At 37.3% G+C, this 25,303-nt stretch overlaps 4 protein-coding genes across 4 annotated transcripts; 1 reads left to right on the forward strand and 3 right to left on the reverse strand.

The window, feature by feature from the left end:
* Window positions 1-54: 54 nt before the first annotated feature.
* LOC122023123 (zinc finger MYM-type protein 1-like) lies at window positions 55-1,350 on the reverse strand. Its single transcript, XM_042581212.1, has 3 exons — window positions 1,089-1,350; window positions 717-860; window positions 55-608 (listed from the first exon to the last, which is right to left on the reverse strand). The coding sequence occupies exons 1-3, from the start codon at window positions 1,348-1,350 to the stop codon at window positions 55-57; spliced, it is 960 nt and encodes a 319-aa protein (XP_042437146.1).
* An 8,912-nt stretch (window positions 1,351-10,262) lies between these two features.
* LOC122024864 (SEC12-like protein 2) lies at window positions 10,263-15,571 on the forward strand. Its single transcript, XM_042583586.1, has 10 exons — window positions 10,263-10,650; window positions 10,740-10,834; window positions 11,601-11,751; window positions 13,472-13,563; window positions 13,659-13,758; window positions 13,839-13,914; window positions 14,003-14,123; window positions 14,471-14,587; window positions 15,119-15,186; window positions 15,260-15,571. The coding sequence occupies exons 1-10, from the start codon at window positions 10,333-10,335 to the stop codon at window positions 15,337-15,339; spliced, it is 1,218 nt and encodes a 405-aa protein (XP_042439520.1). The 5' UTR covers window positions 10,263-10,332; the 3' UTR covers window positions 15,340-15,571.
* A 999-nt stretch (window positions 15,572-16,570) lies between these two features.
* On the reverse strand, window positions 16,571-16,939 carry LOC122023124 (arabinogalactan protein 1-like). The gene has a single exon (XM_042581213.1). It carries the CDS (start codon window positions 16,937-16,939, stop codon window positions 16,571-16,573), a length of 369 nt encoding a protein of 122 aa, XP_042437147.1.
* Window positions 16,940-17,677: 738 nt separating this feature from the next.
* Window positions 17,678-20,862, reverse strand: LOC122023125 (putative pumilio homolog 8, chloroplastic). The gene is made up of 5 exons (XM_042581215.1): window positions 19,868-20,862; window positions 19,602-19,764; window positions 18,356-18,519; window positions 17,984-18,242; window positions 17,678-17,903 (listed from the first exon to the last, which is right to left on the reverse strand). The coding sequence occupies exons 1-5, from the start codon at window positions 20,860-20,862 to the stop codon at window positions 17,790-17,792; spliced, it is 1,695 nt and encodes a 564-aa protein (XP_042437149.1). The 3' UTR covers window positions 17,678-17,789.
* Between the last annotated feature and the right edge of the window lie 4,441 nt (window positions 20,863-25,303).

The raw sequence follows: 25,303 nt of genomic DNA on the forward strand, positions 1-25,303 counted from the left end.
CAAGAATTTAACTTTTCTGCCATGTTCAAGTTGTCGAAGTTCGTCGGCCCTTTTTCAAGATGATGCAGATGTGTTCACAATCGAACCAACAATCCACATGAAATCACAGACATATTGATTTACTTGAGCAACAGCTACAACCACTAGCTGGAGTTGATGAGCAAAACAATGAACATACAATGCATACGAATTTTCTTTCATTATCAGTGACTTTAAGCTATTAAATTCTCCAGACGTATTTGAAGCACCATCATATCTTTGACCCCTCAATCTCGCCATTGACAAACCATATTTAGCAAATAAAGAGTCGATTGCCTCCTTCAAACAAGCAGTTGTAGTTGTTGCAACATGAACTACAGCCATAAATCGTTCAATCACCTCTCTATGTTTGTTCACATATCTAATAACAACTGTTATTTGCTTTTTCACTGAACAATCACAAGCCTCATCAAGTAGTAAAGTGAACCGCCTATCTCCAAGATCAGCTAGAATAGTATTTGTGGTCTCAACTACACAAGCATTCACCAGTTGCTTTTGCATTTTTAGGGCAATCATTTGATTATTTCCAAGTACATTCATTTCAACAACTGCCGCAACTTCTGGATACTCTGAGCTATAACATTTGAGCAATTCTAAAAAATTGCCTCTATTCGATGATGTCAAAGACTCATTATGTCCCCAAAAAGGTAATTCTTGTAACAAAAAAATCAAATTACTTTTAAAATGAAAGTCAAAGCGTTTGCGATAAGCAACTTCAATCTCATGTTTCCCCGATGAAAATGAATACTTCACACTTTGTCTTTGATTCTTGAAACTCTCAAACTGTATTCTTGCCTCATTGTGCACACTACCAACTCCACCTACATGCCCATTGAATTTTTCAATTGTTTTTTTTTCAATTTATGAAACCAGATCTTGTAAACACATCATCTCCTCCAAATCCTATATTACTAGGTCTAAAAAGATAACACCAGAAACAAAAGGTTGGATCCTTTGAAACACTATACTCCAACCAATCACGGTCTTTAAACCAGCCCTCTCTGAAATATCTATTGTCTTTACCCATTTTTTTCTTGGAAAATTATGACCTCGAGGTTGACAAAGGCCCATAACAACATATTCTTTTCGAATACGATCTCTAGCACCAACATCATACTCTTCAATCAATTTTCGTAAACCAGGATCAGCAACAATTTCTACTTCACTACTCAGATTTCCAATATTTTCAAATAAAATTTGCGGAGGAGGAGGAGGAGGTAGTGGTGGTTGTGGTACAGGATTAGACTCTTCATCGGGAACACTAGATGATTCAATTGAACTTCTATGTCTCTTTGCAAAATATTTCAACATTTTCTACAAATTATAATATATGAAAAAAAATTATCAACATAAAGTATTATTTTACTAAACTTAATGTGAACAATTTAACAATAACACAATTAAATTATTTAGCATCATTCATCGACACAATTCTTTTAAACAAATAAAATTAATTTAGCATAAATTATTAATATTCACAAATTACAATTAACTAACAACTAATAAAAAAACTAATTACATATTCAGAGTTTATACAAAAACTAAATTACAAATTATCCAACCATCAAATATATAAAATCTAAATTTTCAATTATCCAACAATCAAATATACAAAAACAACTAAACATTTAAACAATTAAAATTTACAATTGTTAATAGTATCATACATTGTAATCAAGAAACAATCAAAAAATTATAAAAAATAAAATAAAATAAAACCCACTTACCTGGAAGGTTGAAGCTGCTGCGGCTTGTCACGCGTGTGATCGGCAGGCGGCAAGGGAGCTACGCTGCTTCGAGACCAGCAGTAGTTAGGAGGCGGCGGCAGCAGACAATTTATGTGACTCTGTCTCTGGCACCCTTGTGAGTTGCGTCGAGCGACGCCACGACGGGGTTTAGCCGGAGATCCTGTTGGTTGGCAGGAGGTGGTCGGCACAACGGCAGAAAGGTGGCGGCACAGGCGCACAGTGGCAGAAAATTGGTGACTCGCGGCTTCATAGTTCACACCTTCACCTTTGGGCAAGATGTTTCGTGAGTGACGGAAAGCAAAAACGAAGGAGAGAGAAAAATAATAAAATAAACCTAATTTATATATGGAAACTTGGTTCAAAATTAAAAAAAAATGAACTTGTCTTCGACTCTTCGTTTTCTCCGCTCATTTTTTTCTCCGACGGTTGTAACTGCCTGCGAAGAGTTTCTTACTGTAGGACCCTTTTGAGGCCAGCAAGAGGGGAGGGGTGAATTGCCCTACAAAATAAAACCAAAAACCCTTCTCGGATATTCAACTAACTTAAAAGAACTTGTAATTAAAAAGGCAGAGACTAATTAAAACAGAAAATAGACACAGAGGAATTACTTGGTTTGCAATCAGAGGATTGCTAATCCAAGGCAAAGACGGCGCACTAATTGATTCTCCTTTGGGCGGAGTAGCCTCTTACAACGTTGAAAGCACAGAAATAAATAACACAAATGAAAGCACTGGATTACAAGTAGTTTTTCTTGATTGATCATTGCTTCTGGACCAAGGCTATATTTATAGTCTTGGTCCGGGCGCCCCCGGGGGGATAAACTTTATCCCCCAACGGTCAGATTGCGAAAATCGCGATCCTGGTCAAAATCATGCTCCGGGCGCCCGGAAGCATTCCGGGCGCCCCGGAGAAAAAGGTCAACTGCGGTTGACTTTTTGTCCGGGATCACTTCTCCGTCAAGTCCCAGTCTCAGTCCGGGTCTGTTCGCTCCGGCTCCGCTAGCTTGGGTGATCTCGGCCTTCCGGAATAGGGCTCACCCGAACCCATGTTCCGGCCTTCTCCTCGAGCAGCCTTCCTTCCCGATTTCTCGTCCCTCGAGCGCCGCGCACGCTCTTCTCGTCCACCGGTGTACTCTTCCGCGGACACCTCGTCCCTCAGATGCACCGAGCCCGTCGGCTCTCTCCCGTGCCGTCCTTCTCGCTAGCCGCGTCTTCCGCTCGACTTCCTGTGTTCCTAAGCTCCTGCACACTTAGACACAAGGGTTAAACAAACGCAAGACCTAACTTAGCTTGTTTGATCACATCAAAACACCTTGGGGTTCCAACAATCTCCCCCTTTTTGATGTGAGCAACCCAAGTTAAGTTAGGGTAACCATATGCAATAAAAATAATTTATATTAAAATAAGTCCAAATATTTTTCAATTGAAAAATTATATAGTACCTCCCCCTAGACTTAACATACTTCTCCCCCTTTGATCACATAAAAATTGAGGTTATAAAAAAGTCTAAGGTAAATTCAAACAAGAACTTTTAAGTGGAAAATATTTAGTAAAGACACTCTTCAGAATTTTTCGTTTGAAAAAATATTTTTCAGATAAGAACAGTCATAAGTGTTAAAAATTTAAGTTTAAAACTTATCTCAGCATTCCAAAAAAAAATTTCTAATTTTTTTTTAAAAAAATTCTAAGTGAATATTCATAAGAAACAATTCTAAGTCAATTTTTTTTTTTAAAAAAAAATGATAAGGCAATTAAAAAAAAAAAGTTAACTTTAAAAAAAATTCTAAGTCAATTTTCATGAAAATTTCTAAGATAATAAAAAATTTCTAAGTTAAGTTAGAAAGTTTTTAACTATTTTCTAACACAAATTGAATAACTCTTTTAAAGCATTAAGTAATTTAAATTAATGCTTTTTCAGTTAGTCAATTAAACTTTTCATTTCGATAGTTGGCTTCCAGGTCATGGCGAGGCACTAGGCCTTCTTGGTTATTGGAGCAACAACCACTTTCTTAGACAAAGCCTCATAAAGAAATTAGTTGTTTAATTTCCTTGCTGAAAATGCTAAGTCTGACTTTAATTTTAAGTTAAACAGGTTTTTGGAATCCAGTAAAGGTTCCTACCTACAGGATTAACCAAGTATTTCCTAGGTATATAGATTTTTGATATATTTCTAATTTGACTTTGATGAAATCTATAATACCAATTTAAATTTCTAAAAGTAGGAATATTTGAACCATTAGATTTTTTCAATCTTTCTATTTCTTCTTTTGGTTTTTCATTTTCAATTTTCAATTTTTCAAAATCCTCTATAAGACATGATTTTGCCAAAATTCTCTTTGTTTCTAAAATTTCATTTTCTAATTTGGCATTTTTATTTTCTAATTTATACATGGATTTAGTCATAGCTTTGATACCGAAGTAAAGTGATCAGGGGGTAAGAGGCATACCTCACTTACCATGTCGGATTTGAAGCCTGAATCTCCCCCTGCTTCACTGCTTTCATCCGGGGTCGCTCCCCCTTCATCGATGCTAGGTTCTGATATACTTTGTCTATCGTAGCTTGCCATTAGTGCTATGCCGGCATATTCTTGAGCTTCTGATTCGGATGAAGAAGTGTCGTCCCAAGTTACTTTTAGGTTGTGTTTCTTGGGAGACTTCCTTTTGGCCTTTTTGAGTTCTGGGCAGTCTTCTCTTAGGTGTCCCTCCTTCTGACACTGGTAGCACCGCACCTTTCTTCCACCTTTTTGATTCCTTTTATTCTGCATTTTAAATTTATTAGATCTAAAAAGCTTTTTAAAATTTCATACCATGTATGCTTCTTGATCGTCTTCGGAGTCTGACTCGAGTTCATCCTTCTGGGTTACGTTCAGCGCCATAGTCTGGGTTGTATCCTTTGTCGTTCCTGCATACCTGGTTTCATGCAATTCAAGAGTAGAAAACAACTCTTCTAAAGTGCTTACCTCTAGGTCTTTTGAGATGTAGTAGGCGTCGACGATTGATGTCCATTCCGGAGTTCTTGGAAACGCGTTGAGCGCGTAGCATATAGTGTCCCGGTTTGTTATCGTTTCACCGAGGTTCTCGAGACCAGTAACTAGTTCTTTTACCTTTGCGTGTAAACCGGCTACTTTCTCACCTTTCTCCAGACGGATGTTCATCAGTTTGTTGCGGAGGATGTCCCTTCTAGCGAGCTTTGCTTCGGACGTGCCTTCGTGGAGTTCCAAGAACTTCTCCCAAAGTTCTTTAGCAGATAAATAGTTTCTGATGCGGTTGACCTCTTGAGGCGGTAACACGCTCAGCAGGTGATGTTCCGCACGGCTGTTTGCTACCGACTCATTCTGCTCCTTCTTTGTCCAATCGCTCTCTTCTTTTTCTTTTCCATCTTTATCTATTGGAGCTACAAAATCATATTTCATAATAAATCGAATTTCAAAATCTGTTTTTAGGAATACCTCCATACGATGCTTCCAGTCTGCGAAGTTCCCCTCGAATTTTGGTGGGACGATGCTTGGTCCGGCCATCTTGTTGCTTCGATCGGCGGTTAGTCCTCCTGAAGCGCCCTCGCTCTGATACCACTTGTAGGACCCTTTTGAGGCAGGCAAGAGGGGAGGGGTGAATTGCCCTACAAAATAAAACCAAAAACCCTTCTCGGATATTCAACTAACTTAAAAGAACTTGTAATTAAAAAGGCAGAGACTAATTAAAACAGAAAATAGACACAGAGGAATTACTTGGTTTGCAATCAGAGGATTGCTAATCCAAGGCAAAGACGGCGCACTAATTGATTCTCCTCTGGGCGGAGTAGCCTCTTACAGCGTTGAAAGCACAGAAATAAATAACACAAATGAAAGCACTGGATTACAAGTAGTTTTTCTTGATTGATCATTGCTTCTGGACCAAGGCTATATTTATAGTCTTGGTCCGGGCGCCTGGAAGGGGGGGATAAACTTTATCCCCCAACGGTCAGATTGCAAAAATCGCGATCCTGGTCAAAATCATGCTCCGGGCGCCCGGAAGCATTCCGGGCGCCCCGGAGCAAAAAGTCAACTACGATTGACTTTTTGTCCGGGATCACTTCTCCGTCAAGTCCCAGTCTCGGTCCGGGTCTGTTCGCTCCGGCTCCGCTAGCTTGGGTGGTCTCGGCCTTCCGGAATAGGGCTCACCCGAACCCATGTTCCGGCCTTCTCCTCGAGCAGCCTTCCTTCCCGGTTTCTCGTCCCTCGAGCGCCGCGCACACTCTTCTCGTCCACCGGTGTACTCTTCCGCGGACACCTCGTCCCTCAGACGCACCGAGCCCGTCGGCTCTCTCTCGTGCCGTCCTTCTCGCTAGCCGCGTCTTCCGCTCGACTTCCTGTGTTCCTAAGCTCCTGCACACTTAGACACAAGGGTTAAACAAACGCAGGACCTAACTTAGCTTGTTTGATCACATCAAAACACCTTGGGGTCCCAACACTTACGACCCCAAATTTTTTTTGGTTCCGTCGGCAAGGGATGGGGGGCGACCACTGATGCTGCCCCCTGGTAGATCCGCCCCTGACCCTAACTTAACTTTGGTTGATCCGTATCAAAAAAGGAGAGATTTTAGGTATCCCATGGTAGTTTTTGTAACACCTGAAATTCATTCACTATTTATAAGTTAAAATAATTAATAAGGAAGAGATTAATAATTCAGTTAAGGTAGGGTAGTAAATTTTAAAAAAAAATTAATTAAATTAAATACACTCATATCATGATAAATTAATTTCATGAATAAAATTTAAATAATATATGCATGTGCAATCAATTTAATTATATACATGACATAGTTAAGGGAGTGCACGGATTAGAATTAGTATACATAGGATGACAAAATATTTAAGTTGTGAATAAATATTTTGAATCATATATAGATTTAATAAATATGGTAATGGATTATTTGATTCATGAGGAAAAAATAAAAGCATTAATTGACGAATATTTTGAGTCATAAATATATTTAATAAGTAAGGTAATGATTTAGTTGATTTGGAAACAAATGGTTTAGTGGTTGGACCAAGTCATATGTAACAATTATAAAAGAAAGAACCCTAAGAGAGGAAGAGGGTGAGATAGCCGTCGTTGAGAGAGAAGAGCCGTCGGGTGTCGTGGAGTTTAGTCGCAAAAGAAAGAGGTACGTTCTTACCACCTTAGTTTAATAATTAATCTATTAAAGTAGGTTATTCAAAAGAGAGAGTTCTAGATTGATTGATTGCTAGATGGAGATATAGGTTAGAGTATTTCGATACTAGTTTGAAAAGAAAAGTTATGCTTTATTTCTTCTCCACGATTGATCGTTTTTTTTTTTATCCAAAAATATTATAAATTATGTCGAATTCATTATTTTCCCTTTATATTGTTTATGCCTTAGTCAGAGCACGTTCTAAATCTTTCTTGAGACATGAATTATATTTTATATTATGGTTATATGACATTAGGTGCGAAATATGTTCAACGTAGCAATTTTCTTTTAAAATTTTTCCGGTTAAGTTCTTGGCGAATTCTTCTGACCTTTTAACCTCCCCATCTTTTCTCCTATTATATGGTTTTGGTTGTGGAAGTCATGGGGCCTGACATCGACGAATGGGAGGGAGGGTGTTGTTGCATTTAATTTATGTTGGCTTATTGTGAAATCCTTTACATGCTTTCCTTTTTAGATATTAACTTTAATCTCATTTACTTGATATTTATATATCTGGACACTTGAGAGAAGTTCACTTTTCTTAATTTTAAAAGAAATAATATCTAGGAACGAGATAAGTGGGTGACAGTTAAATGGGGGATTGGTCTAGCATGTAAATCTTGTGGAGTTTGGTTTAGAAATTTGAATATTCATGCTTATTAAAATCTAGTTTCTTTTGCTGTTTGATTTGAGATGTGGATATCTGAACTTCACTATCATTGTTGGGATTGATTTAAAGACTAATTGGTGTAAAAGGTTAGATTATTAGTGAGAAATCAAGATACGAATGATATGAAAAAAAAATAGGAAGGTAAGACTCTAAGGGTTGATTGTGTGCCGAATATTAATGTATCAATCTCCCATATGACTACTTAAATTCCTCTATAGAACCTTGCTTACCACGATATAACACTTTAAAGATTAATGTGTCCATGGTGAAAATGTCATGCAAATTTGGAAGGTGATCAAAAATAAACTATAACATGTGGGGTTAAGCCATGCATTAATTCAATTCCTTCCTATACAGCATGTGATACCATCAACCCACCCATATATGGCTATGTATTTTCCTCTACAGAACATTGTGTATCATGATATAAAGATTAAATGTACCTACTATGATAATATCATGCAAATATGCTAAGTTATATCATGTTTTCTGTTAGTGAATATGCATGTTAGAGATTCACGAGAATTATGTATGCATGTATGTATGATGTTATTAAAAAAGAAAAACATATTTTCTTATGAGGAATGTGATTTGTCTGTGGCCAATCTATGTTTATGTATGGGTTAAGTTATGAACTGGGGACCTACGCCTGGGAAGCTTATCCAATTATGTATGGGTTGAGTTATGAACCGGGGACCTATGCCCGGGGAGCTTACCCAATTATGTATGGATTGAGTTATGAACCGGGGACCTATGCTCGGGGAGCTTGCCAAATTATGTATGGATAGTGGATTCGTTCCGAGGTTCGAATTTCTATCAACCTAGCGCTAGGTTAAATGTTTGATCAAACAGTTATGTTACGTGGCCACTTTCATTGAACTGAACTCTACTTGAGCTGTTACATTTATGTCATGAAAGTATTTAAGTTAATATTATTATTAGAATATTTTTCCTTGTGTTTACGGTATGCAAGCTTTCGATCTACATCTTTTTCTTTGTCTAACCTAATTTAGTGGATCTGATTATTGGCTATTATGGTTTGAACGTACTAGGTCTTTAGACTCATGATACTTTTTTTTTCAGGAGGTGGTACCAATGAGACAAGAGGCTTTGACAATCAAGCAAGCTCAGAATGACGGCAACACAACCCATGGACCCCCTAGTTTATGTTTCCGCTTTTATTTGAAATGATGTAATAAAAGATTTAGTCCAGTAAATTTTCTATAAGAACTACTAGTTGTTTATGACTTAGTCGGCTTTCTCGGGATATTCATGTACCTTCTTTTTCCTATTATTAGAAACTAAATAAATAAATAAATAAAAAAAGAAAAAAAGTAAGGAAATAAAAAGATATATAAATTATAATAGGAAGAGGCGTTTTGAATTAAAGTAGATTAGAGTCCTTACAGTTTTGGTGTGATCAACCAGAGGAGATACTCTGGACCACTTTTTGTGGTCCAGAGGATCCTCCCTTTGCATTCATTGATGGGATGGATGCCCCTCACTTATAAAATAGACGAGGATCATCTATCCCCACCAATTTATGTAAAAGGAGGATCCTCTGGACCACAAAAGTGGTCAAGAGAATCCCGTCTCATGATCAACCAAGTTAAGTTAGATCCTGTATTTATTTAATGCCTTGTATCTAAGTGTGTAGGAACTTAGGACCACAGGAAGTCGAGCGAAAGACACAACTAGCGAAAGAGATGGCACGGGAGAGAGTCGACGCACTCAGTGCGTCCGAGGGACGAGGTGTTGTAGAAGAATACGCTAGCGGACAAGAAGGAAGCACGCGATATTTTTTGAGGTACGAGAAGCTGGAGCGAAAGTTTGCTCGAGGAGAAACCCAGAAAATGAGTTCGGGTGACCCCTATTCCGGATGGCCGAAATCACCTAAGCGAATGAAGCCGGAACGGAGGAGAACTGAACATTTAATGAGATGTTGACTGTCCAGGCGCCTGGACGCCCTAGGTATAGCCTAGGGTGCGTCGAGGACGCACCCTGTTTAGCGACTAGTCAAAACGGTCCGGTCGCCCGAAGCTGTTTCAGGCGCTCAACCACTTATGTTTTATCTATTGCGCACCGTTGCATTATGGATAAAGTTTTATCTACGCCCAAGCACTCAAAGCTGCCACGTCAGCAAACGATCAGATCCGACTAGTAGGCTATAAATAGAGTTTTAGTCTCAGTAGTTCAGTACAATACTTGAAAATGATCTTCTTTTTGTTTGATTTTGTAATATTGTGCTTAAATTGTTGTAAAAGACTTCTCTGCTAGAAGGAGATTTGATAATAAAATTTTAACGTCTTGAATTAAGAATCTCCTTATTACAAACCAACTAAAAAACATATGTTTCTTCTTTCATTCTTGTTAATTAATTTTTTTTATTAAATAAAGTGTTTCTTAACTTAATTTTAAAAGTGAGAAAAGGTTAATTTTCATTTTAAAGATAATTCATCCCTTTTTCTCGGCCAACTAAGTGGATGGAGAAGGGCGAATTATCTTTTACCCCACATCAACAAATAAATCTGTTTTTTTAGCAAATATATTTTTTATTTCATCATTTTAAAGAGTTTTCATTTTCTAACTGTTAGATTTAAGGGGAATTGATTCTTATTCCTGGCCCAATAAATCAAACGAGTCGCAGTAGATCGATCCAAAGCTCGGAGGAGGGCAGCAGCCATGGCGAGGGGGCGACAGCGTGAGATCCCACCTTGCTCAAAGACCTACGGCTTCCCCATCTTCTGCGCCTCTTGGGTTCCCCTTGACCGCGTCTCGACTTCCGCCGCAGCGTCGGCCGAGGGAGACGCCCCAGCAGAAGGGGAGGAGAAAGAAGGTCAAGGAGGAGAAGGAGGGTCGGCTTCTTTGGCGCAAACTCACGATCCCAACCGGATCTTGGTTGCGCTCGGAGGAGGCGGCGGAGACAGCCGGAGCGGGGTTCCCAATGCCCTCCTCGTCGCCGAGTTCGACTTCGCCTCGCGATCCCTCTCAGAGACGCCGGTAAAACCCTCTTTAGCACCATTTGGTTTCATATTTACGTGCAGATTTATCTAGTTTCCATGTGAGAGGCGCTTCTGTGGTGTGTGTAGGTATGCAGATTGGGAACTGATATGGATGCGCCTTATAGGATGGCCGTGCATCCTGGAGGAGACGGTGTGGTCTGCTCGTTTACGAAGAGTTGCAGGTTTGTAGCCTCTGTCCTTTAGATCCTCCATTTTTTTTCTGACAATTCTGTGCTTGGTAATCCCGTGTCTGATAACGAATTGAAACTTGTTTTGTTAATTCATTGCCAGATAATTTTCTGACAATTTTTTTGTTTTACATCGTTGTATGAAATCTATTAAGCAAAATTGTCTAGGGATTCTGGGCTCAAATTTCTCTACGGAATATATATTTTGATTTTTTTTTGAACTTACTATGATTCTGTATTTTAGTCCATGTTATTATGCTCTAATTTGACCAGGAATTTGCACATAGCAATCACAATTTCACCATGTTTTACCAACAGAATATTTGGATTTCTGAGAAAAGGATTTCCTTCTAGTGTTGCACTTTGAATTAATTGCAAATAAACATGCTCTGAGATGAAGTTTTTATTATTTTGATTTAGTACCTGTCATGTATTTGACTTTAACAAGTTGAACTAGAATTTTATATTCACTGTTTTTTCCCTTCCTTTTTCTAATACCTTTGAACTGTTTAATTTTTACTTAGCAAACTGTCTCTTTGAGATGCTTATATGTACAAACTTTACGTATGTTTTCAATATTTAGAATTTGATCTTTCAATTTGCCTGTGGTTATGAACCCAGTACACTGGTTTGCTTTTGTTTGACCCAGTACACTGGTTTGCTTTTGTTTGACCTGAAGTTTGGCAAGTGTTTCTTTATGCTGAATGATTTGACTCATCAGTTATAACTATTATTAGTAATATTTTACCTTTTCTTCTAGATGGTTTGAGTGGGATATTCCAGAAAAAAAAGAATCCAATAAACTAAACTTGAAAACTTCAGCAAAGAAATTAGTGCAACTAGAAGATGTTGGACAGCAATTAGCATTGGCCTTCAATTTTGACGGTTCTATACTTGCTGCCGGTGCCGAGGTAGATAAATTTCTATATGTTTATTTGTTTATATTAGTTAATTCATCATGTTAGCTATTTACAATGTAGCAACGCGTTACACATTTGATGTTATATCTACAATGTATTTATTTTATCACTTAACTGTAGACTTTTATTTTGTTAGTTACTGTTTGCTCATAAATCTTTATATATAGACAACAAAATGGATAGGATTCCATTCTCCAATTAGAATGATAAAGGCCATGATGATGATTGTGATTTCATATCACTTGTTAGCATTTGACGACACCAATAAAATATACTAAGTTTACAAATATAAAATTGACTAGGAAAAAAGAGATAAGAAAAGTAGGTGTCATGATGATTCCACTGCAAAAATGTCCTTGTTCTAAGGGAATAAAGTTTCACAATGTATCTTGTCTAGTTGTCTCATCTTATATATGGAATGGACTAACATAATATAGTAATTTCATTGTTTATCCACTCGTGTGACTTTGGGTGCATGTTTAGGATTTGCTGTGCTGGGTCTGTCACACCCTGATTTTTCAGTTTGATATGCATCAATATGCCTATAAGATATCATGTATTCATATCCACATCAACTCATTATATTTGGCCCCATATGTTGCTGTTATTTTAATTATTGTGGTAAGTCTTCTCACTCCTTTTAAAGGTCATATTTCCTTCACATTAATTAACCCATTGTTCGTGTGGTGAGATCTATTATCTTTGCTTATGACCTTGTTATGGATTTCTGGCTACATTCTCATAGTAGCTACTTATCTTTTCCTTCTTGAGCTTTTCTATGGAAGGAGGAAGTGGAGAGATAATAGTAACATCCGTTTTTTATTATATGACAAATTCTGATGCTTGTATCCACCTCTGCATCTAGCATTAGGTAGATTGCATGCAATCACTATCCTAATTTTGCCCTATGTTTTGGTTCATTTCTTCTAGATCACTCACAAAACTTTTTTGATTATGGGTCTACCACTGGAAATTCAATGTGCATTCTTGAATAAGTAGGTCACTCCTCTTAGGTCACACTTCTTCAGTATTGGTGTCAGTGTTTTATCCTTTGCATTATATTTGAAAACTCATGGCCAAAAAAGAGATACATGAGATGCAGACACTATCCTTACCCTGTCATTGATCGCAACATTTTATTATTTATTGGGAGAGACTAGTGAAACGAAAGATACTAACGAAGTCAAGGTTTAGTTCTCTAAGAACTTGAAGGAGAAAGAAGATACAATAATATCTCACTCATTGAAATCGATGATCAAGGAATGATAACGAAGAAAACATGCTAATCAGAGTTGGTGAAGCAATTGTTCCCTACACTTGAAAATTGGTTAAAGAAAGATGCCAATAATCTGTTGTATTGTCCAATTTTCTTGGTATAGCCAATGCAATTAGGAATTTAATTTTTGAGAGTTAAACTTTGTAAATTTTTATGTTGACATCTTGTTTAGAAATAGGAGATTTATTCCAAGTTAAATAGAGTCCTTTTATGTAGTTCTCTATGTGGGATTATTGTTCCTCGTGCTGCATCACACTTTTTCGTTTTCTATTCAATCTCTAAATTTTGCTACGTAAACATGTGTTATTGTTTGATGCCTATCTATTTATTTAGTAAAGCACACTTTGATCTCGATTCCTTAAATTAACTTGCTGTCTCTATTCATATTGTTTTGTCTGAACAACTTGTTTTAATTTGTGTTCTTGCCGCTTGCAGGATGGACATCTAAGAGTCTTCAAGTGGCCAAGTATGGAGAATATTCTTGATCAAAGTGATGCTCACACGACTGTGAAGGATCTGGACTTTAGGTGGATGGATAGCTTGTTACACTCTAATTAAATCAATAGCATTTGATTTCTAATTACTCTTTTTTATTAAATAAAATTTTCAAAATACTTTTCAGTTCCAATGGTAAGTTTCTGGTATCACTGGGCAGTAGTGGTCCGTGCAGAGTTTGGGATTTGACGTCATCAACTGTCACCGCCAGTTTGGCAAGAGAAAGTGTAAGAAGCCTCTTAATTGATTATTTGTTGTGGAGTCTCAACTTCCCTTGTAACTATGACTCCAAAATACTTGTTTCCAGGGGGAAAATTTTGGTTTCTGTAGGTTTTCTCGGATTATGGCCGATAACCAAGTCTTATATGTGACCGCAATGAATGGTGCTGTAATTTTTTATGTTTCTCGCGTTCACGTCACTGTTGTTCCTAAGATTTTAAGATTTAAACTCACTTGGATGTTTCTCTGTAGGTAATCAAGCAAAGATTATTTCTTGGGATTCTCTTTCCTGGAAGAGAATTGGCACAAAGAATGTTTCCCGCGAGCCTATTTCAGCATTTAACGTGTCAATGGATGGTAAACACCTAGCCATGTAAGTGACTAAGCTCTCCTACATTTGCAAGGATAATTATGCTAGTAGCATCTTTTGACTGTTTGTTAATGCCTTGAATTGAATAATCTTATGTTGATTGAGAATCTTATACTTGTATTATTTTTGCATTTTATATGAGATTTTCCAATAGTGCCTATGCTTACTGGCGATCTGTTAATCTCATTACTTATAATCGTCAACTGAACATGTGAGGCCTTCCATGTATCTTATATTGAATGTGGTATAGACTCCCAATCAAAATCACAATTTTTTCTTCTTTAAAATAAGTATGAGAATTGGTCCTCAATTTTTGTCATAGCTATAATAACTTTTCACTCATCTTGCAGTGGGAACCTGGATGGGGATGTTACCATCTTAAGATCCTCAGACTTGCAGGCACAATTAACTGTTAAAAAGGCACACCTTGGAGCTGTTACCGCCTTGGCTTTCTCACAAGATTCAAGGTCACTAAATCTCTCCTTGTTCTAAATTTCTGGCCTGTAAGAAGGTAGAGCAAAAATACTGCCCAAGTCCCTGTTTTAGCTGAATTATCTTTGCGCACCGCACCCTTTCATGTAATACACACGATCCGGCCCCTCTTTCCCCAAATTGAAATAGAAGCTTGGGGACTATCATTAGGTCATTAGAACAGAATCTTAACGAAGGAAGCAGAGTGGTCTGGCCTGATTTTTATTTATGTTTTTTGAAGGTGGGTCAAGTTGGCTAGGTCTGGGGATCAAGATATGGAGGGAATTTGAACGGATATAGGGTAATAGAGGTCTGTCGCGATTGCCTAGTATTTATGTGGCTCCTGCAGTGAGTCTGTTTGCCAAGGTGAGGAACTTGCTCCTCATGCTAGTGGAACTTTAGGTCAAACCGATACTTCTAAGTAGCCTAATGATACAATAAGTGCAGAGGCAGTTCTGCTAAAATAGTGGCTTTTGCGTGCCGACAAGAAAATAAAATTCTTGAGTCACTAGTTCTTTCATGTGCAGGGCATTGATCTCTGCATCTTTCGACTCAAATGCTCGAGTCACAGTGATTGAAAGGCAAAAGGGGGATGGTAAGCACTTCTGTTATTTTCTTCGGAATTTAATTTTGAAGTCATTTATTAAGTGCAAATACAATGACGACAGGATTCAACACCTGGGTTTTGCTACTGGTGATCATACTGGCTATTCTCGCCTACTACTTGAGGTTGAAAGAAGTGCTTTAAAGACTTCTACCATGCTCGGGAACTGTGGGTGTGACTTTGAGTCTTCGTTTAAGCATTAAAATGCCCTTAGCAGGGGGACGAAGTGTGCTATCTAAAAAGTTTTGGATAAATTAGTTGAACCGGGTGGTCGGTTCAATTTATTTGAAAAAAAAAACATTTATTTTTTTTTATAGAAAGTGCTTTTTAAAAAATAGCTTCTCAAATAAACAATAAATATATTAAATTTTCGACTCGTAATCCGGTAAGTTCAATTAAAGTCATAATACAATTTATTTGATAAAATAAGTTATAAATAAATTATGCGGGATCAATTTTAAATAAATTTACATCGAAGTTTATTTAATTCATTTTGTGCTCCCTTTCCAACAATATCCAAGAAGCTGTGAGCGGTACTCCCATGTCCATCTCTACAGTGAGTTTGAGAATATTTTGCCCTAGTACATCTAATAAGATATTTTACAAGTATGTGCCAACCCACAAGGGATTCACACAGTCATCATAATTCACAGGAGACAGGATCATCTGGTACATAAATTATGAATCTTCTAGAAGATGATTTATTTATTGTGATTGATGGATTATGATAAATTTTATCTATTTAAATGATAAAACTTAAAATAGATCAATCCATGAAATGAATCCTCTTTTATTTTATAATTTACGAACAAGAGATACCTGCTCGTATTATAAGGCAGTCCGTTCTTATAACTTTTATCATAAGGCAGTCCGTTCTTTGTTATGGAAGTAAGAAATTTATTTGAAAAGTTGTAGCCATCTCTAGTTTTGTCATTGGCCTAATTTATTAATTATATTTTAATTCTATATCATTCTTTCTTAAAATATACCATTATAAAGAATTTTAGCCGATCCCGAATTTGATGCCATCCCATGACACCGCATGACGTCGATAACCGGCGACGTCGAACCGGCGTCTAGTATCACAGCTGGTTTCCACTTCACGACGATGACGACGAAGACACGCGTCCTTATCTAGATTCAAATAACCGAATTTACCATTCGAAGGCGAAGCTCCAGAGAAAACGAGCGACGAAATCGTAAAATAAATAACAAAAGGTAAACTAAAATGGAGATTCGAGAAATAAAGAAACAGTTCGCTATCGCACCCAAAAAAAAAGAAAGTAAGAAAATTACAAATACAATGATCGAAATTTATAAAGCGCCAGATTAAGGAAAGGAATCAATGTAGAAATTGGGACGCAGACGCAGATCTCTAGAGCGCCGCGGCGGCGATCCACACCGCGCCGGCCACGGAGATCCAGCTGATGGCAGCCGAGGCGGCGCCGTTGTCGGGAGGTGAGCTGGGGGGCTCGGTGGGCGGGCCGGCAGTGGAGGAGGGCCCTTCGGAGTGAGGAGGGGCGGGAGGGGAGGAGACTGGAACCGCGGCCGGGGCCACGGACGGCGGAGATGAGGCGGGCGCCATAGTCGGGGCCGGGGGAGGGGAGACGGGGGCGACGGCCGGGGGCCTCGCGGGTGCCGCGGCCGGAGGCCGAGTAGGAGCGGGGCTGGGTCCCTGGGCGGAGCACGCCACGGCGAGGAGCGCCATCAGGCAGAAGCGAAGGACGGCGAAGGCGGAAGCCATGGCGACCGCCGCGAGATCGACGGCGAAATAGATCGGGCAGCGAGAGTCGCGATCGGGACTAGGGCTCGCAGTGGGAAGGGAAGAAAGAGAGAACGACGATTTATATAGCCACGGGAAAGTGAAGGAAATTAAGGAAAAACAAAAAGGAAACCGTTTCTTTCCTTTTTCGAACCGCTACAGCTCAGCGCAAAGTCCCCGCCAGCCGTCGGACCGAAAGCGTGTGCAGGTAAAAGTTTTTCATGTTCTTATTGATGTTTTAATTATTTCCTTAAAGAAACAATAAAGCGGTGGCCGTCAGATCGCGATCGGACGGATGAAACAACTCGTCGCGTTGCTAGTGGGATTCGGTGGGGGTGGGGAGGAACGCAACCAAATTATCGGTTTCGTTTTTTATTTACTTAAAATCGAAAAGAAATAATTATATACATGTTAAAATTATAGATGTACATGTGGTGCAGTTGGGCGGCACATGGGTTCGTCCTGGGAGTCTGGTGGCAGAGGTGAAACCCTGTCCGGACAATCGCATATATTTACGAGGACTTATTCAGTTTTATTGTAATCTAAAATAGTATTGATGGGAAAGTATTCAGAGCACACAGAAAATCCTGCTGGAACTAGGAAAAAAAACAAACTTTCTAGCTGTTCTTAATGCTAACTATTGCACTGTACAACAAAATTTGCAGGGTGGGTGAAATTGGACAGGGATATAATTAATGACAACAGAACGCTAGCTAGAACCGGAGAAGTTAAAAAGATAAATAAGAAAAGATACCATAACTAAATTACGTTTAGTTTGTGGCTAATTGTACAACAAAAACTCCTCCGTCCTCGAAGTGAAGGTTGGTTTTCATCATACAAACTTCTTGGATAGCAGTTTGGAGAATATCTGCCTGCAGTGAGGGTTGGTTTTCAGGGTTGCTGCCAAAGGACGAATGGCTTTCTCTAGTGCCATTCGAGGCTGACCCTGCAATAGAAAGAGACCGTGTGTTTCTGATCTTTGAAATGCAGAGACTAGTTTAGTTTGGCAAGGTTCTAACTAACTACCTTTGAATATTCGAGAGCTCGTTGGATCGGATAGTTGGCATACGGGTGCTGCAGGAACTGGCCGAAGTGAGGAACAGCAAGGAATTCACTTATAATGGTGGCCGGAAAGTCTTTGGGGAAGTGCAAGAAGCAACTCTCCACCACATTGCTGCTGTACTTTTGCGTGGAGAGTTCCACGTATTTCCCTTGAAATTGAGATGCCAGAATAGCATTTGCAAAGGGCTTCTCCAATTCAAGAATCGCCTGGACTACGTAGTTTCTGAAATATACAAGGGGTCAAGAAAAAGCTTGGCATCAAACTGAATCTAAAAGCAGAAGCAGAAGCAGAAACAAGAAGAGAATCTCGGGATAGTGAAGCAAAGAAATGGACACCCGTAGGGATCTTGAGCAAGTTTAAAACCATTAGCAGCGATCACTGCGACCAAATTTTCCTGATGTTTGCCGGTGAACTCTCGTATACATTTTTGTAATACACAACATCCATGTCGATGAGTAGCAATGTCGACACTGTAGATTACAGCACCATCGAAAATGAACTGCCACACAGATTTAAATTTTGTATAAGAAAAGAAAGAAAAAGGGTAAAAGAAGGATTTATCAAACTTTTCTCTGTCATATGAAGAGAGCTTGAGAGATTTAGATGCGGCATAGAGCATATTCAATGCGTAGAAGAAGTGTATTTAAAATTTAAAAGAAAAATAGTCAAAAGACGCACATCACCAAAAACAATTACGTCGAAGTTGTAAAAGCAAAGAAATTGGTTAAATTCTCATGCCATTTTGCACCAATTTCATTGTGATTCATCTCCAACTATTTCCCAATTCGCCTCTAATATTTTCTTGCTAACATATTATAACAAATTTAATTGAAGGTGTATCATGTATGAAACTTTAACATGATGAATAAAGAACTATCCTTTAATCATCTTACTTTACATAATATTTAGAACCATCATCGACCCTCATGGGACAGTGTTGCATATAGATAATCATTGCCAATTGTTGCTATGCCAAGGCTGAGATCCTTGCATGCCTCATAATTTCGAAATTAGTACAAAGCAACCTAGTTTAGATACGTCATTCAATTAAGCTTTTCAATAATTAGTCATGCTCTTTTAGTTCACTAGAAGCTTAAGCTATTGCACCTTCAATTTGAGAAAGGTGGCAAAGAGATTATGTACAATCTTCCATTGTTGTTCGATTTAGGTTTTGATTTAGCTTGAATTATTTCTATAAATGCCCTAAATATTTTTCTGGCTCACAGTAATGCCATCGAACACACTATTATTTCTTTCTTATTTCACAGTCCTAACGTGTCAATAACATGAACAAGTCAAAACTTTATATTCTAAGTGACACTGGAAGCTAAAACTATATGAAACTAAACAGTCAGAGATCATTTATAACTTTCTAGTCTTTCTAAAGTACGTGGTAAACAATTACCGAATCAATCAGCTTACCCTCTGCAGAAAATAAAGAGTAGAAATGGAAGTAAAGAATAAAAAATGAAAGAATTCAGAAATAATACTTCAAAAGAAAATAACAAAACAATGAGATAGAACATAAATGTTATTGTAAGTCAGAACAGAAATGGTTTCCTCAAGTAGGAACTTTGCTACCTTATTGTCTTCAGCTGTGAAACTCTCCAAGCAACGTTGAAGGACATGACTGCCATTTAAGTCCTTAATGAGATCGAGAAACCCAAGTCTAAGGGTTGATATAACCAACGAAATATGTTGCTTAGTTTTCACTGTCTCTATTAATTTCTGCACTGTCCTTGTTCTGAGAAATAAATGCAATTGTTTCATTGGAAAAATAAATCAATACTAGTAGTCAGATTGTAGCATGAATTCTAAGAGAAGGCAAACAGAAAGGTACTACTCACCCATGAGTGTTGAGGGAGATTGCTATAAGATTAGCAGGATCTTTGCTAAGCATGAGCAGGATCGCCATCATCTGTTCTTCACTGCATTTTCCGAGTAGTTTCTGTATGAGATAGTTTGCGGAGGAATCGACCATGAGATCGACTGCACGTTCAATGATGCCGTTGAAAATTGTATCAACCTGATCCTTTCCTTCATCAAGCTGCTGCTGCAATAACCGGCATCCGTGCTGGTCTTTAGCAAGGCAATATATTTGTTCTTTACTCATAAAGCTGAGACACTTTGTAATGGTTCCCTGAACAATCCTTTGGTTCCTTGGGGAATGAAGCCCCCCCAATTGCCGAGGAATTGAGCCTCCCTTAGAGATCTTCCGTGCCATTGTCACTAGCTGATCGCCAGAAACCAAGAAAGGTTCTCCTCTAATCATCTGTGAGTGAAATAACATATCAGATATTGGATAAGACCCATTCCCAGATTGACTAAAATTGCCAGAATCATTTCCCTGGAAAGGGGTATTTGGTCGCGAAACTTGACCAATTTTCAACTCTCTTGTTCCAAAAGAGGGATTCCCGAACAAGTTTACAACTCCAGGATAACGCTGCCGGATTTGAGGCAGAGACGCGTTCCCATTCGCATTTACCAAAGAATCCCGTCCAAAAGAGTCGAGCGAATACCCAAACAAACAACCGACTCGGTGATGGTTGGCATGGGGCAGGGAACGATCGATCGGTCCGTTTCGGTCGGCGCCGAGACGGACATTGCGAAGGTTCTGGAGCAGGAGGGTCTCCTCCAACGGAAGCGAACGCTCCGCTAACGAGCTCGGAACCCCCTCAGACCAGATACACCCGCCGCCATCCCCATGGAGGACCGACGTCGGCAGCTCATCGGCGATGCGGAAACCGCCACCGTCGGGTCTATCGAGGACACCGCGATGACGAAGATGGGGAATCTCATCCAATAGATTATCGATATCGAGCTCCTCCGCTCTCTTTCCCATTATCACGTCTCGCTCCTCCAAGAGTCTGGCAGAATCGGGAAAGAACGGGATAAGAGGAGGATTAGGGTTCGACGACCAGGATTTGTGGCACGGGGAGCCTTCGCGGAGGCGAAGAAGAAGAGTGTGGAGCAAGAAGACGATAGAAGGGGCTTTATATAGAGGAATGCGAAGAGGGCGAGCCCAGTATCGCAGACGGCTCCGCTCAGACGAGGCACGCTTGCGGCAGCGGTGAGTCACCGCTCTCTTCTCTCTAACTTAGACTAGGCACTCAATATTTGTCTCTTATGGGCCGCAGTGGCGGTAACTTGATAGGATATGCTTCCTTAAAAAGAGATTTTTGAGATATAAAAATAACGCGATCCTAAGAAATTCAGAATATTTTATAATTTTAAAATTTTAAAAATTAGGACAAGTCAATATCTAAGATCCTACATATATGTTAATTTTAATTATATCAATTATTCAATTTATATTATTGTAAAATTATTTATTATTTTTCCATATAAAGAATGCAAAATAAGTTTATTATAACATTTTTTTTTATCCTATTCCATCTTTGATCTTTTGATCCAACCTAACTATAAATATAAATATGAGACCGATTTTATTCAATCTTTAACCTTTTAATCTAACAAATATAAATATAGTAGATACTAATTTTACTATAGTAAAGTATAAGAATTATCAACTTCTTAGATATAAATTTTGCAAAGAGTAATTTAACATCAAACCAACTATATAATCTAGCCAAATGCTATTAGATAAGCTTTTTGCACGAGAAAAGAACGCTAACACAGATCCTAAAAAATTGAGAATATTTTATAATTTTAAAATTTTAAAATGTTAGGACAAGTCAACATCCGAGATCCTACATATTTGGTAATTTTAATTATATCAATTATTCAATTTATATTATTGTAAAATTATGTTATTATTTTTAATGCAATTTATCCTTCTTGTCCCATTTATCTTTTAATCCAATCTAACTACAAATATAAACATGCTAGATACCAATTTTATTCAAAATTTAACCTTTTAATTAAATCTAAATACAAATATAAATATATAAATACAGTAGCCACCAATTTTGCTAAGAGTAATTTGACACCGAAACCAACTATATAATCTAGCCAAATGCTATTAGATAAGCTCTTTTGAAAAGATATTTTGGAGATATTTTTTAAAATTCTTTTGTGGAGTTTAATGCCGAGAATATTTTGTTATTTTAAAATTAAAAAAAAATTGTTAGAAAATGTCAAGATCCAAGATATTTGGGATAAAAGTGTAATTGTATACGTTATTTAATTTGTACTATTGTGAAATTTTGAGATATAATTTAAAAAAAATCCATTGGAAAGAACCCTCAGATCCTAAAAAAAATTGAGAATATTTTATTATTTTAAAATTTTGAAAAATTAGGTTAGAAAATGTTTCGATCCTACCTATTTGGTAACTTTAATTATATTGATTATTCAATTATATTATTATAAAATTATGTTATTATTTTTCTGTATACAAAGAATGCAAAATAAGTTTTATCATAATATTTATGTTTTTTTTATCCTTATTATTCCATCTTTAACCTTTTATCCCACCTGACTAAAAATATAAATATACTAGATACCGATTTTACTGTAGTCTTAGACTAGGCAAGGTGAGAATTATATATCAATTTTTTTAATAATAATTCGACACAAAAGCAACTATATAACTGAGAATGCCAAGAATATTTTTAGATATTTTTTTAAAATTCTTTAGTAGGAGTTTAACGCCGAGAATATTTTGTTATTTTAAAATTTTGAAAAATTCTGTTAGAATATGTTAAGATCCTAATTATTTGGGCTAAAAACTTTAATTGTATATGTTATTTAATTTGTATTATTGTGAAATTATATTATTTTTTTCTACAAAAATATAAAATAAATTATATATATATATATAATGCTATTAGGTATGCTCTTTTAAAAAGATATTTTTTAAAAAAATTTCCTTTGAGCGAGAAAATAACATATATTTTATCTCATTTTTTATAGGAATTCAGATCTTAAAAAAATGAAAATATTTTATTATTTTAAAATTTGGAAAAATAATGTTAGAAAATGTCAAGATATTTTTTTTTATTTTTTTTTAGAAAAGAATTGTCCGTGAACTCAAACCTTAAGAAATGTAAAAATATTTTGTTATTTTAAAATTTTGAAAAATTGTGTTAGAAAATGTGAGATATTTGGGCTAAGAACTTTAATTTTATTTATTTATATTATTGTGAAACTATGCTATTAAAAGTGCAAAATAAGTTTTATCATAAATTTTTACCATACCAAATGCTATTAGGTAAGTTATTATTTTTCTCTGCAAAAATAATTTTTTTTTCATTATTCTTCTTCATAATTTAACCCTTTTGAAGTACAAAATATCTTCGAAATTTAGCCCTTTTGATAATACATTAGACACCACCAAGGCAAGCCCTAGACACGATTTTGCGAAGAGATTAATTCTAGGGAGTAGAAACGAAAATGAGCAAGTGTACATGGATTCTTCAACTAGAAATCTATAGACAATGAGAAGTAGAAAGAAAAAGTCAGGCCTTTCATGGTTCTGCATGAAAAAACAGTAGCAAACAAAGAGGTTGGCCTATCCACGGAATTGTAACAGTGAGAATGGATGGAGCTTGAAGAGTAGTAATGGCCATGAAGGTGAAGGAACCACTGTGCCATTAGATGATACTAATCTGAAGAAAGAATGGAGTCTCCGTCAATCTCCCACGAAGGATACCTCCGCGGCACAAAGCTGTTGGATTCTTCTTCCATGGTGCCTCGATGAAGTCCAGCTGCTGTATGGACGAAGAGGACGATTCCTCTTCCTCGGAGATGTAGGATTTGTGGGTTGTGGGGGAGGCGGATCTCCGCCACCCATTTGCCCCAGTGCCGCTAGCGGATGCCATGGAAGAGCTTGGTGGGCTTCGGCGGCGGCCCGACGTGCTTCATGAGATGCAGCTTCGGGTCGAGGAAGGTCATGTTTCTCTCGATCCAGAGGTCGATGGACGTCAATCTGATTTGCTACTACTGGAACTTAGTTCGGATATGATGGATCTGCGCGGGGGAGAGGTAATTGAGACCGATCGAGCTCAAGTTAGGACTATAAACAAGCCGAGCGAGTCGAACTTTGGGATGTTCAAATTTATTTGATAAGATAACCGAGCTGAGCCGAACCGAGCTTAAAATGAACTAAGCTTTTGAAATGAGTGTTCAAGCTTAACTTGGTTTATTTTTTATGAGCTTGAGCTTGTTTGAAGCTTGACTTGAGTTTAGCTCATTTAGATGTTATCAAGCTCTCAATTTAAGCTTGGTTCGAACTTGATTCATTTAGATATTATCGAGCTCTCAATTTAAGCATGTTTGATTGTTTGAAACTTTTAGTTGTTTGATTGGTTATTGAGCTTAATAATTTAAATTTATTTATTTATTTTATTATTTATTTAGCATATTTAAAAGAATTTTATTAATAAATATGGTTTGTGAACATTGTTCACCAACGTTGTTCACGAATGTTAACGAGCTGAATACATATGTGTTTAAGTTTGTTTGTTTAGTTTAACAAGCTGTTCAAGCTTATTTGTTTAATCAATTTTGTGTATATTAAACGAACATAAACTAGCTCTTACCAAGCTGATATCAAACTTGTTCATGAACGCTTGATTCATTTACAGCCCTAGCTCAAATAGCTACTCTAATTCAACCTATGCTATTTAAGCATCTCGATGCCAGATCCTAGAGGCAGGAACAGATCGAAGCTTGGGTTTTGAGGCAGATTAGAGTTGAGAGAAAGACGAGGAAGCGAAAACATCTTTAATAAAAGGCTCAGGCGCTTGGATCCGAGGAAGAGCAAATTGGGAAATACTACACATATCCATGGCGGTCACCATGTCTTCTAGCAGCTAGATCTGAAAAAGAAATCCTAAAATACAGATCAAGAGCAAGGCCTCGCTAAAATTGAGGGACGAAAAAAAATCCCTCTTTTGAAGCTGAAATCAGATCTGAACATTAAGAAACTGGAATGGGAGAAGATTGGAAAAAAAAAAGTTTGGAAGGATTGGAGATTGGAACTCGCTGAGAGCATCCATTGCACCATTAATGGGGGTGTTATAACACTCCCATGAGTGTTTAAAGTGTTATAACACTCCTTCATATTAACATGTTTAATACTATGTTCATAGTATTGAACATGTTAAAGACTGGCATGGGGTTCAATACTATGATTGTATTTTTTAAAATTTTATTTATTAAAAAAATATAAATTTTAAAATAAAAAATTTATTAAAACTGGTAAATTATAAATAACAAAAATATTTTTTAATAATAATATTATTTATTTTTTTAAATGGTAATAATTTGATTTTTTTATCTATTTTTTTAACCGTTTGAATTTGTATTTTGTATTATTT

The sequence above is a fragment of the Zingiber officinale genome, chromosome 9B (genome assembly GCF_018446385.1).
Source record: "Zingiber officinale cultivar Zhangliang chromosome 9B, Zo_v1.1, whole genome shotgun sequence".
NCBI lineage: Eukaryota > Viridiplantae > Streptophyta > Magnoliopsida > Zingiberales > Zingiberaceae > Zingiber > Zingiber officinale.

Excerpts from the sequence above, each read along its gene's own strand:
- LOC122023123 (XM_042581212.1), bottom strand. The coding sequence starts at position 1,350 with ATGTTGAAATATTTTGCAAAGAGACATAGAAGTTCAATTGAATCATCT. Across the intron at positions 861-1,088 it reads GGGCCTTTGTCAACCTCGAG|GTGGAGTTGGTAGTGTGCAC; the intron begins GTCATAATTTTC and ends ATGGGCATGTAG. Across the intron at positions 609-716 it reads CTTTGACTTTCATTTTAAAA|AGTATCCAGAAGTTGCGGCA; the intron begins GTAATTTGATTT and ends GTTATAGCTCAG.
- LOC122024864 (XM_042583586.1), top strand. The coding sequence starts at position 10,333 with ATGGCGAGGGGGCGACAGCGTGAGATCCCACCTTGCTCAAAGACCTAC. Across the intron at positions 10,835-11,600 it reads TCGTTTACGAAGAGTTGCAG|ATGGTTTGAGTGGGATATTC; the intron begins GTTTGTAGCCTC and ends CTTTTCTTCTAG. Across the intron at positions 11,752-13,471 it reads TACTTGCTGCCGGTGCCGAG|GATGGACATCTAAGAGTCTT; the intron begins GTAGATAAATTT and ends TGCCGCTTGCAG.
- LOC122023124 (XM_042581213.1), bottom strand. The coding sequence starts at position 16,939 with ATGGCTTCCGCCTTCGCCGTCCTTCGCTTCTGCCTGATGGCGCTCCTC.
- LOC122023125 (XM_042581215.1), bottom strand. The coding sequence starts at position 20,862 with ATGGGAAAGAGAGCGGAGGAGCTCGATATCGATAATCTATTGGATGAG. Across the intron at positions 18,520-19,601 it reads TCACAGCTGAAGACAATAAG|TTCATTTTCGATGGTGCTGT; the intron begins GTAGCAAAGTTC and ends TCTGTGTGGCAG. Across the intron at positions 17,904-17,983 it reads GAGCTCTCGAATATTCAAAG|GGTCAGCCTCGAATGGCACT; the intron begins GTAGTTAGTTAG and ends TTTCTATTGCAG.